The sequence below is a fragment of the Durio zibethinus genome, chromosome 27 (assembly GCF_047325235.1).
Source record: "Durio zibethinus cultivar Kanyao isolate XHJ-2024 chromosome 27, ASM4732523v1, whole genome shotgun sequence".
Taxonomy (NCBI): Eukaryota; Viridiplantae; Streptophyta; class Magnoliopsida; order Malvales; family Malvaceae; genus Durio; species Durio zibethinus.
The window spans coordinates 1,044,590-1,071,481 of NC_143188.1; the positions used below are offsets into that span (position 1 = coordinate 1,044,590).

General features: G+C 29.9%; 3 protein-coding genes and 1 non-coding gene across 4 annotated transcripts; 2 read left to right on the forward strand and 2 right to left on the reverse strand.

The window, feature by feature from the left end:
* Window positions 1-1,226: 1,226 nt before the first annotated feature.
* Window positions 1,227-8,159, reverse strand: LOC111279200 (calmodulin-binding transcription activator 5-like). Its single transcript, XM_022866125.2, has 14 exons — window positions 8,055-8,159; window positions 7,830-7,943; window positions 7,320-7,445; window positions 6,647-6,762; window positions 6,034-6,122; window positions 5,818-5,863; window positions 5,578-5,695; window positions 5,277-5,396; window positions 5,140-5,198; window positions 4,240-4,635; window positions 3,349-4,046; window positions 2,399-2,945; window positions 1,712-2,020; window positions 1,227-1,634 (listed from the first exon to the last, which is right to left on the reverse strand). Exons 2-14 carry the CDS (start codon window positions 7,891-7,893, stop codon window positions 1,578-1,580), a joined length of 2,745 nt encoding a protein of 914 aa, XP_022721860.1. The 5' UTR covers window positions 7,894-7,943; window positions 8,055-8,159; the 3' UTR covers window positions 1,227-1,577.
* Window positions 8,160-13,926: 5,767 nt separating this feature from the next.
* LOC111279640 (chitinase-like protein 2) lies at window positions 13,927-15,853 on the forward strand. Its single transcript, XM_022866609.2, has 3 exons — window positions 13,927-14,373; window positions 14,805-14,964; window positions 15,238-15,853. The coding sequence occupies exons 1-3, from the start codon at window positions 14,001-14,003 to the stop codon at window positions 15,650-15,652; spliced, it is 948 nt and encodes a 315-aa protein (XP_022722344.2). The 5' UTR covers window positions 13,927-14,000; the 3' UTR covers window positions 15,653-15,853.
* On the reverse strand, window positions 14,494-14,567 carry TRNAV-AAC (transfer RNA valine (anticodon AAC)). Its single transcript has one exon. It is a non-coding gene; the product is annotated as a tRNA-Val (tRNA).
* A 2,589-nt stretch (window positions 15,854-18,442) lies between the features above and the next one.
* On the forward strand, window positions 18,443-22,272 carry LOC111279596 (acetate--CoA ligase CCL3-like). Its single transcript, XM_022866550.2, has 3 exons — window positions 18,443-18,721; window positions 20,337-20,927; window positions 21,197-22,272. The coding sequence occupies exons 1-3, from the start codon at window positions 18,509-18,511 to the stop codon at window positions 22,091-22,093; spliced, it is 1,701 nt and encodes a 566-aa protein (XP_022722285.2). The 5' UTR covers window positions 18,443-18,508; the 3' UTR covers window positions 22,094-22,272.
* Window positions 22,273-26,892: the final 4,620 nt, after the last annotated feature.

A 26,892-nucleotide genomic window follows, 5' to 3' on the forward strand; every position in this document is an offset into this window, starting at 1 on the left:
ATGATGATTACTTCATTGTTCAATTTGGTTGTTTTTGCTTGTTGCTAAAGTGAAAGCTCATCTTAATTGTTAACGTAGGTTGATGCTTACGATAAGGAGAGATTTGCAGAGTCAAAAAAAGGTGGATGCCCTCCTTTCTAATGAGTCACTAGCAAATGTCCCTTTCCTCATTCTAGGGAACACGATCGACCTGCCATACGCTGCCTTAGAGGATGAGTTACGTTATTACATAGCTCTGATTGATCAAATTAGATTAGATTTGATTATTTTTAAATATTGTATAATATTATAAAATTTTAAAATATGATTTAAATTCGTAACAAATTTTTATTCGATTTAAATAGAATAAAATCAAATTTTATTGATTTGATTTGATTTATCAATTTATCAATTTTAATTTTTTTATTTTATATATTATTTTAATATATTTAAAAAAATTTTGATATAAAATTATTATATTTATTTTATAAAATTTGAAAAGATATATAAAACTAAAAATATATATAATTCGATTCGTTTTTTTTTTATTTTTCATCTCTTGATTTAAAATTTTATCTAAATTTAATATATACATTTATTATTTGATTTTTATTCATATTAAACAAAAAAAAAAACACACAAATCTATATTGAACTAAATGTTATAATTTTAAACTATTTGTTTTTTCTCGCCCTTAACCTGAGCTTGACGACTGGCCAGTGGAAGCTTAAGTATGCCATTACACTAACGTCCGTCTCCTCAAAGTTTTCACGTGCTGCATCGTGCGTAAGATGGGATGGCTTCGGGTAGCTCTCTCAGTAAGTAGGCAAACCAAGAAACAGGGCTACCTACTTGGCCACCAATTTTCCTGCCGTGTGATAGCTTGTGATTTGGGTAATGAAATCTCTTCGCAGTATAAATTGAAAATATGTGTAATCTTTGTTCAGAAGTTCTTTTCAATCAAATATTATTTTTATTTAAATTTGGTTTTAAAATATATGCAAAATATTAACAAAATTTTTTTTTAATAAATTACTAATATTTTCGATATAATCAAGCCTAAAGGAGAATGTCAATCCCCTGTTAAAAACCAGACTGAAATCAATCACTCGATATATAGTATTAAACTTTTAATTTTAATGATTAAGTTTAAATCTCGACAATCTCAACTATTAAAAATATGTCAATCCCAATTCATGAACACCTTTGCTAACGGACTTGTTCATATGGCAAAGAACAAGCAACCCTGCACTTAGAACGACACTAATATTAATGGTATAAACATCCTGCAGACATCAGAAAACTAATACGCTAATCTTGGCTCAACGATGATGCAATGCATGGAACACACACCAAGAGGAATATTGGCTTTAATACCTTTATATCTACGTTTCACCTAGGTCTTAACACTCAAAGCACTAACTAGATTACAGATCAAAACCTAATACGAAACGACTAAGGATCCGCAATAACTTACCAATTACCACCCCCCTCGAAATCTTAAAACAGTGAGAAGGGTACGACTAGACATCAACTGCATTTACAAATGTACAGCTCCCTAGGGTTACTCTTCGACTTAGGTGTGATCGTTCTGATCTTCAATGTCTTCTAGCATCCATATCAGAAGGAGGGCTGAGAAGGCTTTCATATTCCAACTGTAAAAAACGGAATATTGTTGGTAAACTGATCTACAAAATAGAGACAACTTGGAAATTTTAGAGAATTCACCTACCGCTGCTAGATCACGAGTCTTCTTCATTCTCAGGTATTCCTCCTGTGCTCTCCTTGAGCGGAACATAGATTGAACTCGTACAACGGCTTTCTCAACACGTTCTTCAGCTTGTTTTCTGCTGGTTTTGTAGAAGTCCTCTTCTGTGTCACTTTCCTGCCTTTGCTCTGCAACTGCTTCAACTGTGTTAACTTGTAGCCCACGAAAACCTTTTTTCTTTAATCGCCATCGCAGAATTGCTTTCTCAAGCACACCAACTGACCACAAAATCTTACGGTACTGCCTCCTTACTTGGAAGCCCCGGAAAGCAGCCTGCATTAAATTTTCATGTGATGTCAATTGTCAAAGAATCTTTTCTATTCTAAGCAATCCTCGGTTCCTCAGACAGAAAGAACCAGGGAAAATAATCTGTACTCTTGCACAATATTTTAAGTCATAAGTATACTGTGTAAAAAATCAGACATCCAGATGAAAAGAAGACATTTCGTTCAAAAGGAAAAAAAGGATTCAAACATGAATTTCTGAACTTGCAAATATGAGAAACTTTGAAATTTGTCAGACTCAGTTTAATTGGACCGATTAAAGAGAAATCATGCCTGTTTACAGTCACGAACAATAAAAAATTGGGTTTTGATAATATATATAACATACAAACACTAAATCAAAAAGCAGAAAAAGGAGAGCATTTACTTGGATTTTGATAGCCTGGCGACGCATGTTAACGAAATTTTTATGCATTTTCCAAGTACGGAACCTATATTGGATACTCGCAGCAGCAGCCATCTTTTTTTTGGTCTCATAGTTGCGAAAGGCATGTTGAATCTTCAGAGCTGCAACTATATTTCGCGCTTCATACTCAGGATTGGAAGACTCAACTGCTTTAGCTCGTATTTTGAAGGAATGCTGCCTGAATGCGGTATGTATGCGTGCAGCCGCATCAGCAGTTGTCCTATAAGCTGCTAAAGTTTCCCTCAAATATAGTTCATCTTCGTCAAGGTTATCACAATTTGTTGCCTCTGTTTTACTGGTTTGCAGAGAGCCAAAAGCATTTCCAGCTACAGCCATATCATTGAACTGTGCTACTAGAGCCTCTTCTGAAAGATAAGCAGCTATCCCATCATAACCCTTCAAAGATGCAAGATCAGCCGCAGTGCAACCACTTGGATTTTGGGTGGTGGGGTCTGTCACCAAGTTTGGCTTTGCCCCTGCAGATAAAAGAACAGCAACCATTTTTTCCCTGCAATGGAAGGTTTTTGAGATCAAATAAACAATTCAAAGACACTTGAAAATTGACGGTTATATTAAAAAACCAAGTACAAATTCTTAGTACGAGCATACCTTGGTAAACAGATTGCAGACAGAAATAAGATCATGCGGCAACATTACTATTACTGTATTCAACTCCTTTAAATTTCATCACACACAGAAAAGGAACTAAAAAAAATACATGATTAACTAAGATAAGAACTTAAAAACCCTAGAAAGAGAAGCAATAGACAGCCTCACTGTCATGGCATAGGACAATAAGATACTTAAAAGGTTCAAGTTTACAAAAAAATGAAGCAAGCTTTACAAGTCAAGCAGTAAATTTAGGAAATCAAGCATAGCAAAAAAATATTAACAATTGCAAAAACACATACCGCCCATAATATGCTGCCCAATGAAGAGCTGTCCATCCTTGTTTATCACGAAAATCCAGTGACAAGCCAGACCATGAAAATAGATGAATGGCCCAAGCATAACCAAGAATGGCACACAAATGAAGCACTCCTTGACCTTGAGTATCATATTCGGTTGTTTTACTGCCTTCAATTATTCTCTCCAACAGCCAGTCCTTTAACCGGTTCTTCAAAGCAATTTCAAATAAACTATCTTTTGCTTGTGTAAAAGAAGCTCGATTTTCTTCAATTGACTTAATCAAATATGTCCAGCTATTGGATATGTTAGTAGTCTTTTGAGCAAACTTCTTAGCCTCCTTCAGCGAATTTGGTGACACTTTACCCGATAGAATGTTAAGGCTCTTAGAAGTAGAGAAAAGCAAATAAGCAAGCCTCAACTGCAATAGGAATTCCTCCCATCTTGACTCATCTTCCAGAGGAACTATAGGATCATGCAATGAAGGAGCACGATATTCAAAACTAGAAACTTGGCTGATGGGTTTATGTCCATCAAGGCTCATATACAGATTCACTAGTCCTGGGGCATGTTGTGATAACAAACAGCGATATACCCCAACCTGAATAATTTCTGCTGGGTTACATACATCACCACATACACAAAATAAATTGGACTTAACAAGATGTTGATAAGCTTGATGAAAGACTCCAGTGACTAAAATCTGCAAATTAATAGATAAACCAAGGTGAAAACACATTAAAGCAACCAAAATTCATGCATGTTATTAAAATGAATAGTTTTCTAGCATCAATTCCATGAAATTGCAGTAGCTGCAATGGCAGGGATGGTCTCTAACAACCCAAAAACTGAGAGAGAGAGAGAGAGAGAACTTTTTTCATAAAAAAAAAAAAAACCTTTGTCTTTTCAGTTGAATAGGCCCATGCAGGTGAGACTTCAGTTATGGTAAATATTTGCTCTTGAGAGGTGAAGGAATCTTGACAAGATGAAATTGATGATTCTAGCACAGGATCATCCCTTGAACCTGGGGATTCAGTCATAACACGGTCCATCCACCTCCCAAAACTGTCCTGACTTTGTAAACTATCATTGACCAGAAGGTCCAATGATTCGCCTGTCCCAATGGCACTAGAGTCTTTCTGCACATTAGAATTTACTTGGACACCTGATATCTGATAGCAAACAGCATCTGGGGTGTTGAGGTAAGCATTATTACTCTGAGCAACTGACCCAACTAAATTACCAAGCAATGAAATTTCTGTTGATAAATTATAGGCAGAGATAGGGTCACCCTACAAAAGTGAAGCAACTTGAGTGATTACCATTTATTAAGCAGTAAGAGTAATACAAAATAATAAAAAGGAGAATATTCATGTGAACTTCACAATAAAGAGAAATGATGGTTTACATGTCAAACTAAAAAGAAGATAAACATACAAAAATAAGAGAAGATTATGAAGACACCCACGCAGATGCTTCCACACGTGCAAAACTTATATATGTATGTAAGAAAGTACATATATGTTTCAAGAAGTTAAACAAAAATCATAAATGTTAAGGAGATCTAAAAATTAGTTCAGAAGTCTATCTGTTCACTTTCCTGCTTTTGCACAACATGCATTATATTTTTGGGTATTACATGCATGCAGAGAAATTATTTACTAATATAAGATGAGAAACAACAAACTCTATTTGCATACATAGACAGTCCAAACAAATAGCCATTTAGGCTAAAAGAAGAAGAAAAACAAAAACAAATAAGAAAATGATATTTTCTTTGAACTGGTTCTGCTTACATCATTTGAGAAGCCATTTACTGTTATTTGGTTACCTTGGTCAAAGCAAGAATTCTTGTCTGCCATCACAGAAAATTAGGTTAATAATTCAGCAATTAAACTAGTGCTACTGCTTAAAATAGAAACTAGTCAGTTACCTCTTCTAGATACAGCTGAATCATTACAATCATTCGTCACCACAAGCTCATCCCATTCAAGCGTATTAATCTCATGAAGCGTCATTGCGTGATTTCTGACTTTAACACTATCACTGGGTTCTGTTCACTTTCCAGAACAGCAATCAATGAGAACATGATGTATTTATGTGTAGCAAAAGACATGATAACAAAGTTTATGCCGTTAGTGAGTTTTTTTCCTAGTCAAATAATAAATTCCCATTATTTGTTTACATAATTTAATTTCTAGAAAATTCAACATCACCTAGACATCCTCTCTCACCTTCATAATATGCATTACCAGCTCCAGAATCAAACTCTTTCGTAACAAGCAAAGAAGTAGACTGATCAGAATTTGAGCTGGAATTTGAATTCACAGGTGTGGCTGGAGAACCCTGCAACTGTACCACAAATCAACAAAGGTTGGTCACTAACTGGTTATGAGGCATAAAGAAACATAAAAACTGCTATTCGTTGGAGACAGTGCCTCCAAGTTTTCAGTTTTTAGTATTTTAACACCAACCTCCTGTGTTTCGCGGTAGTGAACAAGAACTATGTGTTCCAGAGTCCTGAAGCAAAAGAGAAAATAATATAAGATCAGGCTAATCATGACCAAACATTAGCACACACAGCAACAAGAGAGAGAGAGAGAGAGAGAGAGAGATTCGTGATTTTTATTCAAATCAAATAATGTGGGGACTAGATAGATGAGGTTAACTTATAGATGTCAGTTACATACTTATCAAGTAGCCAGTAACATCTGCGAACAAAGGTTGGGTTATCTTGGCCATGTGCATAATATACATGAATCCTCTCTTCATTACCAATCTGAAGAGTGAAATAAAATGAGATTTCAATGAATTATGCTTTCTCAAAATAATTACATGTTGGCCATTCAAAACAACAAAAAACATAAATTCCCAAGTCATGGGAGGTAAAATGCAAGTAAATTCAATATATTTAAGGTAAGGAGTTAAAAAGAAAAACAAGGAGCAAGCATACACATAGATGCAGCAACCAGAAGGTTCTATACAAGTGAAACTAATACTCCAAAGCAATAAGAAGAAACTTGTGATAGAACAGTTAACACATAGGATAATCTTAATGCATAAAGAGAATACAGTGTATGAAAATAGTGGAATCTTATAATCTTTGCCATAACATGTGATGCATATGTACAAACAAATAATACAAACAAGAGAGAGAAGTAAAAATAGGACAATTACAAAAACCAAGAATTTGAATCTCAAAATACCAGAAAATGCATCATTCACTTAGATATAATAAGCTGCATCGATAACAGGTTGTGCTATTTATAAGACCTTATGAAATATGAAACAAGAAAACCTCACTTTTAAGTGTTCATGAGCTTCTTTAACGGTCTTTCCATCCTTTTTCTTTTTCCAGTTATGGCCATCTTTTCGGAAGTTTCTGAGCATCTTTCGGTCAAAAAATACAATAGTACCACCTATAACACCAAGAATACAACTAGTAATTATATAAGAATTACACTTTTTCCCGATTCATTAGTTGAAGTATAGAAGTTACACAAGATGGCATATACAGCATTTGAAAGCCAAGTTATAATTTCCTAAAGCCATTGGTAATGCAACTTGGACATTCTCTTCTAACATGGTGACTTTTGGCAATCCAAATGGAAATATTGCATCAAATTAAACAAATAGGCCTCCACTTGGTTGACGCTTTCACAGTTTGCTATTTGAATAGAAAGCAAAAGGCAAAAAACAAAAGATGAATAGAAACAATAGACAAACAACAAAAGCATCAACCAATTGGAGCCTAAATTTTAGCTCAATCGGCAACTTTATTATTAACTCTTATTATAAACTAAGCAGAACTTAGAATAACCAGTGGTAAGAAAAAAAGTATGGTACAGCTCAGGCATTTATTTCTTTAAGTAGACCTTTTAGCGATTAAACACAGAATAGATTCTTGCTTCATGAAAATTCAGGAAAAAATGAAAAATGGAGGAAAGAAAAGGAATTAAGTATTATCAGTAGTTACTTTTCGGCAAGTTCACTGGCTTCGCATTGATGGTGAAATACTTGTGGTTGCAAAGTACAGCATAAATTTCATTTGGACGTAGCCATCTTGACCTGGCTTCTTCCATCATATTTGGAAAATCCAAATCTGTCCACCAAACAGAAAGGGTTTGGAAAAAAATAAATAGAAACTAAAATTAGCAAAAGAGAGACATACACATAACTGTACTATGGAGCATGATGCAAACCAATTAATAGAACAAAATTAACACTCCGTGAAGCTTGAACTAACTTTACACAACATTTTATGCAATTTCTTATGTAAATTTGACAAAATCAACTACTTCTCTAGCTCTCGAAGAGCAAAAGCTCCTACAAAGCTTCATTTGTTCAATATTTTGAGCCAAGAAGCAAGAAATTACTTCCAAAAAGCTAAACAAGTTAGCACATCAAGTTCTAACATACTTTACAGAGCAATTCTTAGATTGAGAAAAATAATATACAAAAAGGAAATTACTAAAACAAATTGGACCTTTCAATGTATGGAACCCGTGAATCTCAGCGCCGGAGAGTCGGCTTGAACCGCCACCGTCCATCGCCGGAATCGAACTCCCAGAAGAATTTTCGATTTAAGTAACTCTCCACACTGAATAAAAAGTTAATTTCAAAACAATTAAAGGCATAACAACGAGATTACCAGAACAAAATATAACAAAAACGATCAATAAATTAAAAACAGCTTAGCCTAAAAGCTAACCTTGTTTAAAGCGAGGCCTGTGTTTCGAGATTGGAAAATGGAAGTTTAAAACGAAAATTTAAAAAAAAAAAAAGGAAGAAAATGAATATCATAGAAAATTTTGGCAGCTTAATACATTATTAGGTATGTAGTAATTATCAAGAAAAAGGCGTTCCCATTTCTGTGGATGACGATCTACGGTTAGTTGCTGTCGGGTCACACACCTAACGCCTTTGAATTCAACGATGGGCCCACTCGATCAGGCCGATGCTATTAGCTCAATGAATGATGGTTTGCGATTTTGGTTTCTTTCGCTCCAGACGTACTTTGATTGTCTGTGTGTGAACTAGCACCAGATTTGTTTCTCCCTGGCCGAATTGTTTTTTTATTATATAGTTTTCTTTTTATAAAAAAAAAAAAAAGCACACTTTATTAAATAATTTTTTTATAAAAAATAATAATAAATAAAAATATTTAACAAACAAATTTTAAAATAATCAAAATTGAACTCAATTACAGTTATTATAAATATTATTGAGTCAGATGAGTTGATAAAGTATAAATTTCGTCGAACTTGAATTTAATTTAAAATTTGTTACTTAAAATTTAATTTAAATTTAATTGAATTTTAATTTTTAAAATTAAATTTAATTTAAAATAAAAATAAAATTATTTAATAAAAAATAAACTTAAATTTTTATTTGATTTTAAATTTAATTATATGTTTAAACTCGAGTTTAAATTTGAATATATATATATATAAGTAAAATAATAATTTTTATAATTAAAATAATAAATTATATAAAAATTTAAAAATTCGATTAAATTTATAAATTATTTAAACTAAACATTAAAATGTTTAAACTCAATTTACTCAATAAATTAAGTTGATCGAACTCAATTAGATAATAATTAAATCAAATTTAAAATTTATTTAAGTTGAACTAAAATAACTTGTGAATATTGATATTTCATTTACACTTTTAATCGTAATTATCATCAAATAAAAACAATTTTGAGTTAAAGTTTGTATACTTACTTTGTGTATGTATGCATATATCTGTATAATATATATATGTGTGTGTGCGCGCGTGTGGGTGTGTGTGTGTTTGAAATTTTTAATTAAAAATTTTGTTCAATTCAAGTTGAATATTAAAAACATCCAGACTTAAGCATAGGGTTATTTAATTCAAGCTTCAACTTGATAGCAAACTAGTGGAATTTATATATGTGTTTTGGAAAAAAAAAAAGAAAAAATTTGATATGTTTAATTTTATAAATAAAATTAAGAGATTGTCACCTATTTTTAAATTATGGTTGGTTTAAATTTATATTAAAAATAAAAAAAAAGCATGAGACAAAATATTAAAGTAAAGCAAGATTAAATTAAGACCCATAATCATGACTAATCTATCAATTATTTTGTTTGGGGTCTAGGATAGTACTAAAAAAATGCAAGTTTTGAAATGCTTAAGAGATTAAATTAAGCTTCTTTGATTATCAAAAGCAACCTTGGCAATTTGAAAAGTTCTAATCTTTTGCTTTATTTTATTAATTTTCCAAGTAAGCTTTCCTGTAGTACTTTTGGAGGGGAAATATAAAAAACCAAATTTGAAGTGTGGATAAGTATTATTCCTGGTCAAGCTGATCCATTGACTTGTTTATAGTCTCAATATTGTGTTTGGTAGGGAGGAAAGAGAAAAAAAATAAATATATATATATATAGGAGAAAATATTTATGTTTTTATAGCACAGTTAGAATACTTTAAGATTTCTTTTTATACTTGGTAAGGTGAAAAAAAGACAATAGTTGTTGTGAGAATTAAGGATGTTAATTTTATCTAATTTTAATGGATAATTTGATTTTTATTTTAATGGAGATGAAAATAAAAATGAGTATGATTTTAAATTTTTTATTAGATATAAAATAAGTAATATAGTACTTACTTTGTATCCTATATATTTATATATATTTAATAAATTAATTTTTTATTTAATAACATAAAATTTATTTTAAATTTATTATAACTCATATATTTATATTTAAAATATACATATTTATAAAAAAGTTACTTAAATATTCAAAATAAAAATAAAAAACTAAAAATATAATTTATTTTTTATTTTATTTTTTAATTATAGATTTAAAAATCATTTATACTGATTAAATATCTATGAGCATGAAAATAAGAATGAATTTTTATGATATTAGTATAATATAAAAATTTGAGGGTGAGAATTGAAAATACTTTATCTATCTCGTATTCTATCATTTGACATATTTAGTGGGAAGATATTTCGTAACCAAGGAATCTACCATTTTTTTGTGAAAAAAAAAAAAAAAAAAACTTAAATTATGTTTGTCACATGAACTTACATCAAGTGATAAAATTAAGATCAAATTTGGATAAAATATCATGTTTGAGTTCTTGTTTTCTGAAAAATCAAACACATTATCAGATATCCAATGTTTATTTTTTTAATTGAATCATACGAGGGTCGTGAATCTTGATTAGATATTTGGTTTGACATGCAAGCATTTGGCAAAGAAAAAGATCAACCCCAACTCAAACAGCCTCCAACTAAGCGAGGTTGGCCAATGTAACATTCATAGGTCCCCCTCTGCGTCTCTGATCTAGTACGATATAGATATTTTCCTTTGATTTGAGTTAATATATGATGTTTGGTCCAGCAATTGGACCAGATGCTTCTATTTTGGAAACATTGAAGAGATTAGATTTATTGTTTTCATAAGCAATAAATTTTACACGTTATTTTTGCATTTACTGTCTTTTCTGTGTCATAGTTGGTTTTTTAGGTGTTTACCATAAATTTGATGATTCATATATTTTTATTAATTAAAATATTAAAATTTTTTATATTTGTATTATTTTTATATAAAAATTATATATCATAATTTGTATAGAAATAAAAATATAAAATATAATTTTTTTTATTTTATTAAATTTATATATAATTATTGTTATAATTTTATATGATATTATATTTAAATTTTATTTTTATATTGTGTCACTGCATTATATTTTAAATTATTAGATATAATTTATGGTTAGATTTTCAATACTTTTCCTTACTTTTGATCGATTTTTTCTAAACATTGATCGACTTAATTTTTTTGGTGCAATAAAATTCAAAGTGGATGAAAACTTTTTTTATCAAAATACATGCAAATGATTTATATTGAATTTATAAATTTTTTATTAAAAATTTTGTTAATAATAAGAATCGAACCTAAACTCTTAAAACGTGTCATTAAACTACTTCATTAATTTTAAAGAAATTTTTACTGAATTTAATGGCCTAGAGTTTTATATTACGTGTCAGCGAGGCTTTGTCTGAATGATAAGAAAAAAGGCTTGATCTCGATGATAAGAAAGAAATTCTAAAAATTTTAGGTTCATCCAATTATATTTTGATTTGTCTGTTATAAGTTTGGTTTATTTCTTTTAATATATTTGATTATGGTTATAAGTTTTAAAAAAGTTCATTTTTATATATTGATAATGTAATTTTTTAATTTTATAAATAAAATTAAAAGATTGTCACATATTTATTATTTTAATTATGGTTGGTGTAAATTTATATTTAAAAAATAAAAAAAAAACAGGAGATAAAATATTAAAGTAAGGCAAGATTAAATTAAGACCCATAATCATGATTAATCTATCAATTATTTTGTTTGGGGTCTCGGATAATGTATACAAGTAAGAGATCAAAATTTCATTATCAAAAGCAACTTTGGCGATTCAAAAAGCTCTCATCATTTGCTTTATTTTATTAATTTTCCAAGTAAGCTTTACTTTGGTACTTTTGAAGGGGAAATATAAAAAACCAAATTTGAAGTGAGAAGGAGTGTTGTTATTGGTCAAGTTGATTCATTGACTTGTTGGAGTCTCCTATATGAGCAAAATTTATAGTTTTATTATGCTTGGTAGGAAGGAAAGAAAAAAATAAATATGAGAAAATTTTTTATATTTTTATGTCACAGAAATACTTTAAGATTTTTTTAGATTTAGGTGAGGTGAAAAAAAGTAATAATTTTATCCAAACTTATGAGAAATTTGATTCTTATTTTAATGGAGATGAAGATAAAAATGAATATGATTTTAAATTTTTCATTGGATAAGATACGTGGATGAATAATATAATATTTATATTGTATTTTATGTATATTTATATATATATTTAATAAATTAATTTTTTATGTAATAATATATAATTTATTTTAAATTTATTAAAATTAATATATTTGTATTTAAAATATATATATTTATAAAAAATTACTTAATTATGTAAAATAAAAATAAAAAATAAATTTTATTTTTTATTTTTAAAAAAAATTATAAATACGAAGATCACTTATATCTATTAAATATTTATAAATATAAAAATAAAAATAAATTTATATAAAATAAATATAATATAAAAAATCGAGAATAAAAATTAAAAATATTTTATTTATTTCATGTTTTACTCGTTCACATTCTCAATAAGATATTTCGTAACTAAATAATCTACTATTAAGAAAAAAAAATTATTTAAATTATGTTTGTCACATAAACTTATATCAAATGATAAATTTCGGATCAAATTTAGATAAGATATCACGTTCGAATTATAAATTGTACGTGAAAGAAAAAGCATGTTGTCAGAAAAATCAAACACATTATCGGATATCCAATGTTGATTTTTTTTAATCGAATCATACAAGGGTTACGAATCTTGCTTAGATATTTGGTTTGACATGCAAGCATTCGGCAAAGAAAAAAAAATCGAACCCAACTCAATCAGCCTGGAATAAAACGAGATCGGCCAACGTGACATTCATAGGCGGTAGGCCCCCCTCTGCGCCTCTAATCGAAGCAACATGCTGTGACAGTCATTTTTTTCCTTTGATTTGAGTTCTTTGATGTTTGGTCCAGCTACTTTTGCCTACGAAAAAACCAAGAGATTAGATTTACTGTGTTCATGCGCGGAAACGAGTGAGTTTCATACACTAAATTTAACACGTTTTCTTTGCACTTATTGTCCTTTTCTGTATCATAGTTGGTTTTTTAAAGGTTCATGGCTAGTTTCCACTACTTTTTCCAACTTCTTTTAGTCAACTTTTTTAAATATTATTAAGATTTATTTGGACTGATTAAGATTAAAAAAAATAATAAAAATTATTATAATTATAATTAAAAAATATTTTTATAAAAAAGTTTATATTGAATTGATTTTATTAAAATAATATTTAAATTCAATTAATAATACAATAAACTTAAATATACCATATTAAAAGTACAGTAAAATTCAAAACTTACATTAATTTTTTTGGAAAAAAAATTTAAAAGGAAAAAAGTTTCAGAAATAATTTATATTAAATGTAAATATTATTTATTAAAAAAATTATTAATAATGAGAATTGAATCTAATTTTTACAATCGAAGTATTGTATCTATCATAAATATCTAGTCAGTACTTAGCACAAATCTTTTTTCTATTAAGGTTTGAACAAAATGAACATAAAGCAAAAAGGGCTTTCATTTTTCACTGAAAGTCTGAAACGGTGAAACCATCTGTTTGATTCAGCCCACGAAAAGTCGTTGGCTTATAAGCAAAAATTTAAGTGTAATGGATCCCAGCCACAAGTGATTCAGGCCCATGCTTGTCCGCACAGTAAGAATATAACATGCTTATTTGCTTCAAGCCTTCACTTGCTTGCATTTTAAGAAGCATAAAATGCAAGCAAAATCTGACATTAGTAACCATCATTCATCAACCATGAAAATTGTCTCTCTCCTAATGAGTTAGAAATTCACTTTCTATGCCTTTCACTCCAACACAGCATCTTCAAGCTTCCCTCATATTATAAATCCCAATTTTTGTTTCTCCATTCCATCAAACCAATTACCAAGAAAAAAATACTCACAGCAAATATATTCCTCTGATCATCACCAACGAATGGAAGCCAAGTGGCTGGTTTTTTTGACAATGGCCATAATGCTGGCGTTGGCAAACGGCCAGGAGTCAGTGAAGCCATTGGTGAAGATCGTTAAGGGCAAGAAATTGTGTGACAAAGGGTGGGAATGTAAAGGTTGGTCACAGTATTGTTGCAACCAAACCATTTCTGATTACTTCCAAACCTACCAGTTTGAGAACCTTTTTTCAAAGCGTAACACACCTGTGGCTCATGCGGTTGGGTTCTGGGATTACCATTCTTTCATTACTGCTGCTGCTCAGTATCAGCCTCATGGTTTTGGAACCACAGGAGGAAAGCTCCAGAGTATGAAGGAAGTTGCTGCTTTTCTTGGGCATGTGGGCAGCAAAACTTCATGTTAGTTTCTCCATTTCCTTTTTCTATTGTTTTCTTAAAAGGCCGAGTCTCGGTTGAAAATCCTGATCCTGTCAGGCAAATATGCAACACCCAAGCCAAAAAAACAGAAAAAGCATTAGTTGGCGTCGCCCAGACTCGAACTGGAGACCTTCAGTGTGTTAGACTGACGTGATAACCAACTACACCACGACACCATTGTTTGTGTTTCTTTTTTATCTAACAAGTATTAAAGTCTCTTATTCTAGGCTTAATTAGTGATCAAGATTCAAGATAATTGATCAGAATCGATGTTACTTTTATTAGATATGATCTGGGCTTTTAATAAAATTAATCTGATAAAATGGAGCAGATAGTTATTGCTTCTGGAATACATGTTAACATTGAACTGTATATTCTTTTTCAATAATGGCTGTGGTTCAAAAAAATTTCAGGTGGTTATGGAGTGGCTACTGGTGGACCATTGGCCTGGGGTCTATGCTACAACAAGGAAATGAGCCCCAGCAAATTCTATTGTGATGAGTACTACAAATATACTTATCCTTGCACCCCAGGAGTTTCATACCATGGCCGTGGTGCCTTGCCTATCTACTGGTATGTGGGCTTGATGCGTAGAACCTGAATGCTTTGAGAATGAGTTGCCTTTCTATCTGAGTCCTAAGAAAAATCAGTGCCAAAACCTTTCAATTTTGAAGTCCCAAGAGAACCGATTTGTTGGTGCTTTCTCAGTCACCAACTTGACCTGAAAGTTGAAACACATTTCAATCATAATATATCATATAATATAACAAGACTCAAATAGTGAATCCTCAAAAATTTGTATTGATTTTAACTTGACTTTTTCTTGTTGGTTTTTTTTTTTCACAGGAACTACAACTATGGAGAAACTGGAGAGGCTCTGAAGGTGAACTTGTTGAACCACCCAGAATACTTAGAAGACAATGCAACCTTGGCTTTCCAGACTGCAATCTGGAGGTGGATGACGCCAGTCAAGAAGCATCAACCTTCAGCCCATGACGTTTTCGTTGGTAACTGGAAACCAACCAAGAACGACACTTTAGCCAAGAGAGTTCCAGGCTTTGGCACCACCATGAATGTTTTATATGGAGACCAAGTTTGCGATCAGGGTGATAGTGAATCCATGAACAACATGATCTCCCATTATCTCCATTACCTTGACCTGATAGGAGTTGGCAGAGAGGAGGCAGGACCCCATGATGTGCTCACCTGCGAAGAGCAGGAACCTTTCAGCAAATCTCCTTCCTCTGCAACAACATCCTGATCAGCTTTAGTTAAGGGTAATTGATTTCTTAGCCTCATCTCCATTGGCAATGGAAGGGCAAGTTTAATATTGTTTTTAATATGATAACTGAAACATGCGGAATTATTAGTTGAAACTTGTCTTTGTGTGAATCCCACATTACCCTGAACAATTATGGAGTTTTACATCAATTTGATGATGCTGTTTAAATTTTGAGATTCATTTGTACTTTCAATATGAGTGAATGAACAATACACATATTGCCAAAACTTGGAATATATATATATATATATATATATATATATATAATTTGCATTACTTTTTTTTTTTTTTTAAATGGGTTTGTCTTGTTGTGTTTTAAAGGAGAGAGAACTATATATTATACTTTATTTTATTCACAAAATGGTATATATTCAATGAATGTAATGCTTTTAATATTGAAGGATGGGATACAGCCATTGACCTTTCATCACTAATGTTATTTTGATAACTATGCTTTTTGGCTAATCTTTTATATTTGGGTAATTAATTAATTAATTAGGGATGCAAGTTGAAAATAAAAAGGCCTCTAAGGTCAAAATTGGTGGCTTAAGGATTTTGTTTTCTTTTGATCAAGTAAAAGGAAATTTCTCAAATAAAATTACCACAAAACATATTTTATTTTGTATAGAGAAATGATAATAACTTATTTTTTTATATTTAAATTTAAATTTATCACTGTATCAACTTCACTTATTGTTTGGCAAATTGGGAACAAATTATTTAAGAAGAAGCTTGTTAGGCAATTGTTGCATTTGGTGGGCAGTAGGCATTGGTCTTAGTCTTAGTCTCCAAGTGATTTCAATGTTTTAATTGTTTGCCTTAATTTACGTGACTTTGATTCTAATCTATTCATTATTTTTTTAATCAAAGCTTAAATGATGTATAATTTTATTCTGCCACAAACTGATTCGATCACCATCACAATCAACTTAAAACAAAAAAAACTAAGGTTTGAGATCAAATTTGTAATTATACTACTATTTATTATTGAATTTTGTCATTATATTTAAAATTTATTGAAATTTATCATTATATTTTTAATTTTATTATTTTAAATAAAAATAAATTATTTCACACTATATTTCATTAATACAAGTGATAATTTTCATCAATCACAATACTTTCAAAAAATTTAGTAGTAAGGAGGAGACGTTAGTATGTGGGTTTGATCGTTTAATTATATTATAATTTATTAATTGATTATTTAATAACATAATAATTGATTATTTAGATGATTATATAAATATAAATATAATATTTAATTATAATTTTACTTTAAAAAAATAATTTCTTTTTTAGACATTTTTTATAGTATTTCCAATCTTATAAGTTTTCTTTTTTTCCCTTGAAGAATTTGGTAATACTTTGTTTGTGTTTTTTCTTTTGCCTTTTTAAATAAATTTCTTAATTAGATAAATATTATTTTAGGCTTTTTAGAATATGATTTTTTTTTATCATAATTACTCTCTAATCCATATCAAAATTTACTTATTTAATTATTTGATGACGTCACTTATGGTGGTAATAATATATTTACTTTTTTACTACAGTGTTAGAAGAGAAAGTTTATACACATAAATGTAAACGTAAATCAAATTAATAAAAGAAAGATTTTATTTTTCTATTAACAAAAATTTTGGGATAAACTTAAAATACTTTCTATATACAATTTTTAAAAAAATTTTTAATTTATCTTTAACCTTTACCCTATTATATACCTGAAGAAGATCTTACGCGTTTAAACTCTTTCAATGCAAAAATCATTGAAAGTTTTTGATAATTATAACCATTATAAATAACAAATGCAAAGATAAGAACAATACATGTAAAAAAAATTTTAGAGAAACATTTATTTTGGTAATTCACAATTTTTTTTTATAAAAATTAACCATTCTAATAATGAGAAATTATCTCATTTAACCGTGAAATTTTTAAAATAAAATTTGAATTATAAAATATATAAAAATTAATTAAAAAATGACAATTTTTTAATGTTATTTATAAAATAAAAAGATTTAACTTTTATTATATAAAAATAAACTCAAAGAAAATTACTTGTATAAATTTTTTTTTAAATATATTCCCATTTTTTTTTTCAAAATCATTTTAAATGAAATTATTTAATTACTTTTTCTCTTTTCTCTTCATACCCTTTTATTTTTAAATTTTCAAATTTACAAATTTGAAAACCTTTAAAATTTTTCAAAATTAAAAACTTCCAAAATTGCATATATGAATTCTTTTAAAAATTTTCATATTTTCATATTTGAAAATTTATAAATATCTATAAAATATTTTCTCTCAACTATTTTTTCTCCAACTTAAATGTAAATTTTTTTTTAACTTACCATATATGAAAATTTGATAAACTATACAACATAATGGATATAAAATTTTGGTAAATTATATAACCTATCAAAAATTCATATTTGCTAAGTTATATAATTTATTAAAAATACATATTAAAAAATTTTAAAATTAAAATGAAAAAATAAATAAATAATTTCACCTAAATAAAAATTTGAAAAAATAAATGTAAAAAGAAAGTAAATAAATAATTTTATCTAAAAAATAAAAAAAATTGTAAAGAAAAAAAAGGGAGATATATTTTGGAAACTCGTAAAACCCCCAATAAAGTCTAAAAAAAATCCAAATTAAGTAGTAAACCCCAAAAAGGCAATAATTCTGTATCTACGTGGCGGGCTCCACACAATTCTCCATCCATGAAGACCCCCACTATAAATGTGCATCAAAATCAAAACCAATAACAGAGGAAACAGAGAAGAAAAAAATAGAGAGATTTCCATAGAGAGAGAAGGTGACGGTGAATCGGTGATGGAGATGCCAGTCATAGACGATCTTCCAAAGAACGCCGCCAACTACATGGCTTTGACGCCGTTGTGGTTTTTGGAACGAGCCGCTACTGTTCATCCGACAAGAAAAGCGGTGGTCCATGGATCTCGTACCTACACGTGGCTCCAAACTTACCAGCGTTGCCGTCGCTTGGCTTCAGCTCTTTCTAAACGGTCCTTCGGCGTCGGTAGCACGGTAATCAAACAATTATCTATCGCTTATAATCACTATCAACAATAAAAAAAATCGGAAAATTGAAAGCTTTGAGTTTTTAATTCTGTTTTGCTTGCCGAATAGAATAAGGAGAGTGCTAATATAAAGATAATGAAGTTTACTATTTTCAAATTTATGTTTTTTTTCTTTTTTTATTATTTTATTTAATTGGTGTAACGTAATCGATTTTTCGAGTTGTGATAATATTGATGTGAAACGCTGGTCGGATGAATTAATCAGTTCAATAATTAAATTCTGTTAATCAATTTGTTTAGTGGACTGTAAGGGTGAGAACATAAATTGAGAAAACTAAAAATTATTTGAAATGATAGTGTTAAATTAAGTTTGAATATTAAATATATATATTAAATTTGAATCAGATTATTTTGGATTGAAATATAAAAAATATAAAAAAGCCAAAATAAATCAAATTATATATTTTAATTAATTTATATATTTTTTAAATTTTTATAAAATAAAAATAATTATTTTATATAAAAATATTTTTAAATATATTAAAAATTTTGTTAAAATAATATATAAAAAAATTTAAAATTTAAAAACTAATGAATCAAATCGAATTATTAGAATTCGATTCGGATAAGATTACTTTCAAGAGAAAATCATTTCAAATTTGGATTAGATTTCAAAATTTTATAATATTATGTATTATTAAAAAAAAAGAAATCAAATTTGATTTGATTTGTTATCACCTTAGTTGATTTGATTGGAGTTGGTTCCGTGCTATTGTTCTTTTGAATAGTTATTATTATGGCTAGGGAGGTATTATAATGGAACGAGAAGGAAGCTTTAATCAATTGAAAAATCTGAACATGTTAAGGTAGTGTTTGGTCCAAATTTGGTATGGGAATTGGTAGTTGTGTTAATCAATTGAACAATCCGGTAGTGTTTGGTTTCGAAAAAGAGTTATTTTTTGTTTTTATTTTTTTGAAAAATGAAAATTATGAATGAAAATGTATTTGATAATTGAAAATGAAAATAAATTTTTAAAAAATAAAAATGATAATGAGTTGAAATATAAAACAAAGAAAAAGAAGATATTTTTAATTGAGAAAATAAAGGGTGTACATTATTTTTTTCTTTGTGTTTCGTAGTTTACCATATTTGAACATTTTTTAATGTCATTAATTAATAAATATATATTATATTTATAATTAGATGCATTTAATGGTAATAACATTAAATATTTTATTTATTTCTTTATTTTTGCATATGTAGAAAACAATTTTTATTTTCATTTACTAAATACACTTTTTAGAAATAAAAAATAGAAAATAAAACTATTTTCTAAAAGATGAAAATAAAAATAAATAGAAAATATATTCTCAAACCAATCAGAGCTAAGATAACTCTGCTAGCGATTTTGCAGAGAGTATCATGTATTGGATGTTGTTAGCACAGTTTTATACGTTCTTCAATCCCTACTCTTAAGTTTGAAAAAAGCATATTAATTCTGCTTCTGATAATTGTTTACGGATCGTTTATGTAATGGGCTGTTTTTATGAAACTTTACTGGTTATATTGCTCCTGTTCATTTTATATTTATTCTGATCTAATTACTTTATAAAATTGGCAGGTAGCCGTAATTGCTCCCAATGTCCCTGCTTCTTATGAAGCTCATTTTGGAATTCCAATGTCTGGTGCTGTTATAAACCCTGTCAATATTCGCCTAAATGAATCGTCCATTGCTTTCCTTTTGGGTCATTCACAATCTGCCGTTGTCATTGTGGACCAAGAGTTTTTCCATTTGGCAGAGGCTGCTTTGAAAATCATGAAGGACAAAAGCCAAGGCAATTTCAAGCCTCCACTTTTGATTGTCATTGCTGATGAAAGCTGTGATCCAAAATCCCTTAGGTATGCTTTGGGACAAGGAGCCATTGAGTATGAGAAGTTCTTGGAAAGTGGTGACCCTGACTTTGCTTGGAAGCCTCCTCAGGATGAGTGGCAAAGCATTGCTTTGGGTTATACCTCTGGCACAACAGCCAGCCCTAAAGGGGTGGTATTACATCACCGAGGGGCATATCTCATGTCTTTGAGTAATCCTCTTATATGGGGGATGAATGAAGGAGCTGTCTACCTGTGGACTCTACCCATGTTCCATTGTAATGGTTGGTGTTTTACTTGGGCACTCGCAGCTCTTTGTGGAACAAACATATGCCTTCGACAGGTTGTAGGCAAAATAATTGCTTTACTTCCGCTTCAGTAAATGAAATAAATTAGCTTATCTGTTCCATATTCATCTATTTCTGATCTGGCTCTAGGCATAATTCTGTGGAAACTCTGAAGGTTTTAATATAGTCCTGTTATGCTATGGGGCCTTTCGATATTCTGCTTTTGTTCTTGTCGTGATTTAAGCTTCTGCACTTAAACCCCCTTAAGCTATGATCATGGCTTGTTACTTATTGATGTCCTTGTTCATTCCTTTCGTATCTGCAGGTAACAGCAAAGGGAGTCTACTCAGCCATAGCGAAGTATGGCGTGACTCACTTCTGTGCTGCACCTGTGGTGCTCAATACCATAGTTAATGCCCCACCTGAGGACACAATTCTGCCTCTCCCTCGTATTGTTAATGTAATGACAGCTGGTGCTGCCCCACCGCCAGCTGTTCTCTTTGCAATGTCCAAAAAAGGTTTCCGTGTTACCCACACTTACGGTCTCTCAGAAACCTATGGTCCTTCTACGGTGTGTGCATGGAAGCCTGAATGGGACTCGCTGCCACCTGAAACCCAAGCTCGCCTAAATGCACGTCAGGGTGTCCGATACATTGGTTTAGAGGGCCTAGATGTCATCAGCACCCAAACTGGTCAGCCCGTTCCCGCTGATGGAAAAACTATTGGAGAAATAGTGATGCGTGGAAATCTTGTGATGAAGGGCTACTTAAAGAACCCAAAAGTGAACGAGGAAACATTTGCGAACGGGTGGTTTCACTCCGGGGATCTTGGTGTGAAGAATCCAGATGGGTATATTGAAATTAAAGATAGGTCAAAGGACATTATCATATCTGGGGGTGAAAACATCAGCAGCGTGGAGATAGAAAATACTCTGTACTTGCACCCTGCAGTATTGGAGGCAGCAGCGGTGGCAAGGGCGGATGAGCGCTGGGGCGAATCTCCTTGTGCTTTTGTGACCTTGAAGCCAGGGGAGGATAAATCCGATGAACAGCGGTTAGCCGAAGACATAATGAAGTTCTGCAGGTCGAAGATGCCTGCTTACTGGGTTCCAAAATCAGTGATTTTTGGTCCACTGCCAAAGACAGCTACAGGTAAGATTCAGAAGCATGTGCTGAGAGCTAAGGCAAAAGAGATGGGACCTGTCAAGTTGAGTAAGTTGTAACCTGGTAAGTTGAAAACTATACCATTTGGTACCCCCAATCCCTCAAAAAAAAAAAAAAAAAGGCAGCGGAATTGCTAGTATACAGCGGTACAAACTGTCAGGTGGTTTTATTTTGTATGTCTGGGATAATTGCTGTAGGCCCGTTGCATATTTTATGAATAAAACTTTTTCATAGCAAATTCCTTTTCAATCTATAATTAGTCTTTTCAGAAGCTGGGATCTATACATGTTGATGAACTTGGGTTGGTTTCGAAATGATCCCTTACCTGTCGGGCCTTTGGTGACCCAGATGCAGAGCTAATCCCTGTAAAGCCCCATTCAGTAAGACTGCAAAATGCAAATTGTTTCGACTTGAGGGAGCTTTAAAACTTGTCATGAGACGTTGTTGGGCTTTGGTATTCAGAAGCTAGATATGGGTTTTTTACTCTTTGGTCTTTACTATCCACAAAAGCTTATATTTTGAGCCTGAAAAGCTTAATTCCAGGCCTCCAGCGCAGTTCCTTCTGTCAAATTTATTCTCCTAAACTAGCTTTAGATTATATTTTTCAATTCATAATATGATAAAAATATAATATAAAAACTAAATATAAAAATAATATGATTTAAAATTAAAAAATATATAAATTTAACAAAAAAAAAAAATTTTTTATGTTTTTGTATAGATATAAATTATAATATATAATTTTTATGTAAAACATGATATAAATATAAAAATTTTAATATTTTATATAACATAAATACATAAATTATCAGATTTATTTTAGATTACTTTTTTATATTGCAATTTGAAAAAGGATTAACACATAAAGTTTTGGATTGTTGTCATTACTTGTCTTGAATTCTTCTTTGTCTAAGTACTTAGAATTAATAAGATTAATAAAAAACATTGTATCCTTAATTTTGGTAGATGGTTCATAAGGATTAATCCAAGTAGACGTGGCATGTGAAGCTCCATTTTCAGATAACTCTTAGCAGATAGTTGAGTCATCGTTTTAACCTGCATGCGGCGTAAGCAAACATATATCAAATCAAATCAAAAGTTGAAAAGTGGATCGTTACTCAGTTGACATCAATCGTTTCTTCAAATCCGGTCTTGCACGAAAGGAAAAGGGTTAATCTGTTTTACGTCACTGCTCTAAATCCCATGAAAAGCCACCAGCTTTTTTTTGTGTGCAAGTTTTATTTCCCCAAGAATCCTCTAACGTTTTCTTTGTCACATGACAAAGAAATTTTCTTAACTAAAACATGACAAGCTTCTAGTTGCTCTTTTCGGGAGTTGTTTTAAGGAAGGATGATATCACTTTAGATTTAATCGAATTTAATTCGATGTTTTGGATAATATATAATATTATAAAATTTTTAAATTTAATCTGAATTTGAATTGATTTTTTTTTTTAAATCGATTCAATTTAAATCAAATTTGATTAGTTTAATTTGATTAATTAATTTTTAAATTTAATTTTTTATTTTTATGTATTATTTTTATATAATTTTTAATATATTAAATAGATTTATATATAAAATAATTATTTTTATTTTATAAAAATTTAAAATATGTATAAAAATATATAATTTAGGTTTTTTTTTACATTTTAATATGAAATCCAATCCAAATTTAATATATACATTTAATATCCGAATTTGATCTAAACCAAATAAAAAAAAAATCGATCAAAATCAAATTAAACATTATAATTTCAAATCGATTATTAATTTTTTCAATTTTTTTCTCATCTCCATTTAAAAAATGCCTATATGTATGTGTCTTCAGTATTTTGCTTTGTGCATGTTGCATCCAATCAAAAATTTCAAAATTTACATTCGAATAATTTTTTATTTGAATCCGTCAAGAATTGAAATTTAATAATTGAAATTAACACATTGATTTTTTATTTCATTAAAATTAAAATTTTAAAATTACACAAAACAAATCACACGAATATTGGCTGCATTTGAATATTTGATTTAGTAATTAAATGCATAATTTTATATTTAAAAAGAATCTGATACGGTATGCAATGATCGAATGTGAACATAATTAGCAAAATCAAGTCGAAAAAAATTGTAAAAAGAAAGAAGAAAAAGGAGTAAAGGGTGGGGGAGGAAGAAGATAAGGAAAGGTTTTTGTTGATTAGTTGGCAAGAGTGCCATTTCTCTACGTCACTAATTGTTGTATACTTTAAGGATAAGAATATTACATCTAAGCCGTATCTCCACGTTTCCGCCCCTTCTACGCGTCTGTTATATCTAATAATATAAAATATAAAATATATTTAATACAAAAAATAAATATAAAAATGATATAATTTAAAATTTTATTAATATTTATATATAAATTTAATAAAATAAAAATTTATATTTAATATTTTTATATTAATATAAATTATGATATATAATTTTTGTATATAAATATATAAATTTAAATATTTTTATATCATAAATATATAAATTATGAGATCTAGTCCTGCTGATTCAAGCAGCATAAAGAAAGCTTTGTCAATCTCATCCCCAACCCATGGCTCATTTTTTCATTTTTCTGATAGATCTAGTCATTCTCATCCGAATTTTGTTCGAATTTTCAAGTGAAAAAGAATTGGTGTGGGGCCTTGTCGAAATTCATGATCCTGTTAGGGCAGTTGAGGCTCAGTTTGGCCCCCATTCGAACCAATCATCTGCCATTGTTTCCATGCAAGTTGTTACATTTATGATCACGTTGGCTGTCCATTTAAGACCTAATTATTAAAACCCGCAATATCCATATATCCATGCAATGTAATGAATGTCACTTTCCAATGTTTTGGATATTGGTGCTACATGTTAGCAAGAACGAGCTGGATTGGTTGGCAATGGCTGCAAGCAAATGCTAAGCCTACATTTAGTTGAAAATGAATCAGAGATATATTCACATTAAATAATACGGTCCAAATTATTTGTCTTAAAATAAATAAGACAGGAAGATCATTTTCAGATCTTGTCTAAATCTATATTTTTTTCCAAGACAATCTTAAAGGCGCATTTATAATTAGAGAGCATTTCACTTATAATTTTTTATGATAATATTATAATTATTTAATCAAAATAAAAAATTATATAAAGATTTATCATTTATAAATACGAGTTTTGTACTGAATCTTATATAATTTTAAATGATTGTTAATTGTAATATAATAATTTCAGACGATATATTTCCTTATAACTTTTGGTTTTATATTTAAAATTTTGCTTTTAAAATGCGTTTCACGATGATTGAACCCTAACCGATAAAGAATAGGTTTCTTTTCTTTATCAACTGAACTACTACATGAGTGCCTCAAATTATTCTTTAAAGTTTATCAAATTAAGAACACTTACTTTTAGTTAATGGGATCCGAAAAAAGAAATGAAAACAATTTCATTTAAGCAAAAATTATTTGGACCAATATTTTTTCGTGCACATTTAACTTGATAGAAAAGAGTTTGGTGGCGAGTCTATTAAGGAGGCATCTATAGATTGGCTGGACAAGCAGACATGAAAATGTATAGTTAGATGGGTCTAAATTCAAATAATACTTTTAGAATTATTGAATGGTTATAAAATAAGATCTTATATTACCAACCAAGTCTTATGTTATTTTTAGACTATTTAATTATTCAATGGATGCCCTCTTGTGCTTTTCTTATAATTATATACAGTATCCCCACTACTTCTTAAGTCCAAATCAAATTTTCGATTTTGATATCATTTGATGAAAAGATAAATTACATTTAAAATTCATAAGAACACGTCAAAAAAATTCATGCATATATGTTAAACATCATTTTGAACAAAAAAAATTTAAGCTATTATGTTCGAATCCTTTTGGTATATATGCCACCCTTTCATTCCATTTTTTAGTGACATGAGATATCTCATTCGTTTACCTTAACATACACATGAAATGAGATATTCGTATCAGAATATCAGATTAACCCTTATATATATGTCTGTTTAAAGAGTTGGGTTTGAATTTCTTGATCTCTTCAAATGAAAAAAAAAAAAAAAATCAATCCTCCATTTTCCTAGCATGCATTTGACCAAATTAACTCAAATTTGATGAATACAATGAATCTTCTCACCACTTAAAGTTGAAGAAATTCTACAACACAGATGCATATATTTGGATAAAAATTTTCAACTTTGGCGGGTTTTTTTGACTTGAACATTCATGTACAAATCGCCTCATAATTTTCGCAAGTCCAAATGAAGTGTTAAAAACAAAGCGTGATTTCATGAACTTGGGGGATATTTGGTTGGCATACAAGTTGCTGCTGGATAATGTTGCTGTTCTAACATCATGGTCCCAGGATGAAAAGCCTGATCCAATGAAATCCATTTGAAAGGGAGCTTTCATCTCGGGACAGGAAAGGAAGACAAACACAAAAAGAAATTAACTGATTAACATGAACATGATGACCTGGTCTGGTCCGATTTGATGCCAGAAAAGCCTGTTTCTTTGGGGATATCGTCAAGGTTTGTACAAAGGCATGCTCGTTATTCAACTATATATATCTATCTATCATTCCTTATTACGTATTCAGTTATTTCCCATACCATGGGCCATGGCCATGATTGAAAATAACAAACACCCATTAATGAAAAAGGGTCTTTAATAACAAAAAAAGGAACTTTAATTCGATTTAACAAACCTTGAACATTTTACTTTCATAGCTGTGCCTAAATCTGTGTTATAAGTTAGCTTTATGCTTCTCTTTTTGTGACATTTCCTTAGGAAAAGTTCATAAAGGAATGCCAATAATGTGCTTTGTATCAAATTATATCA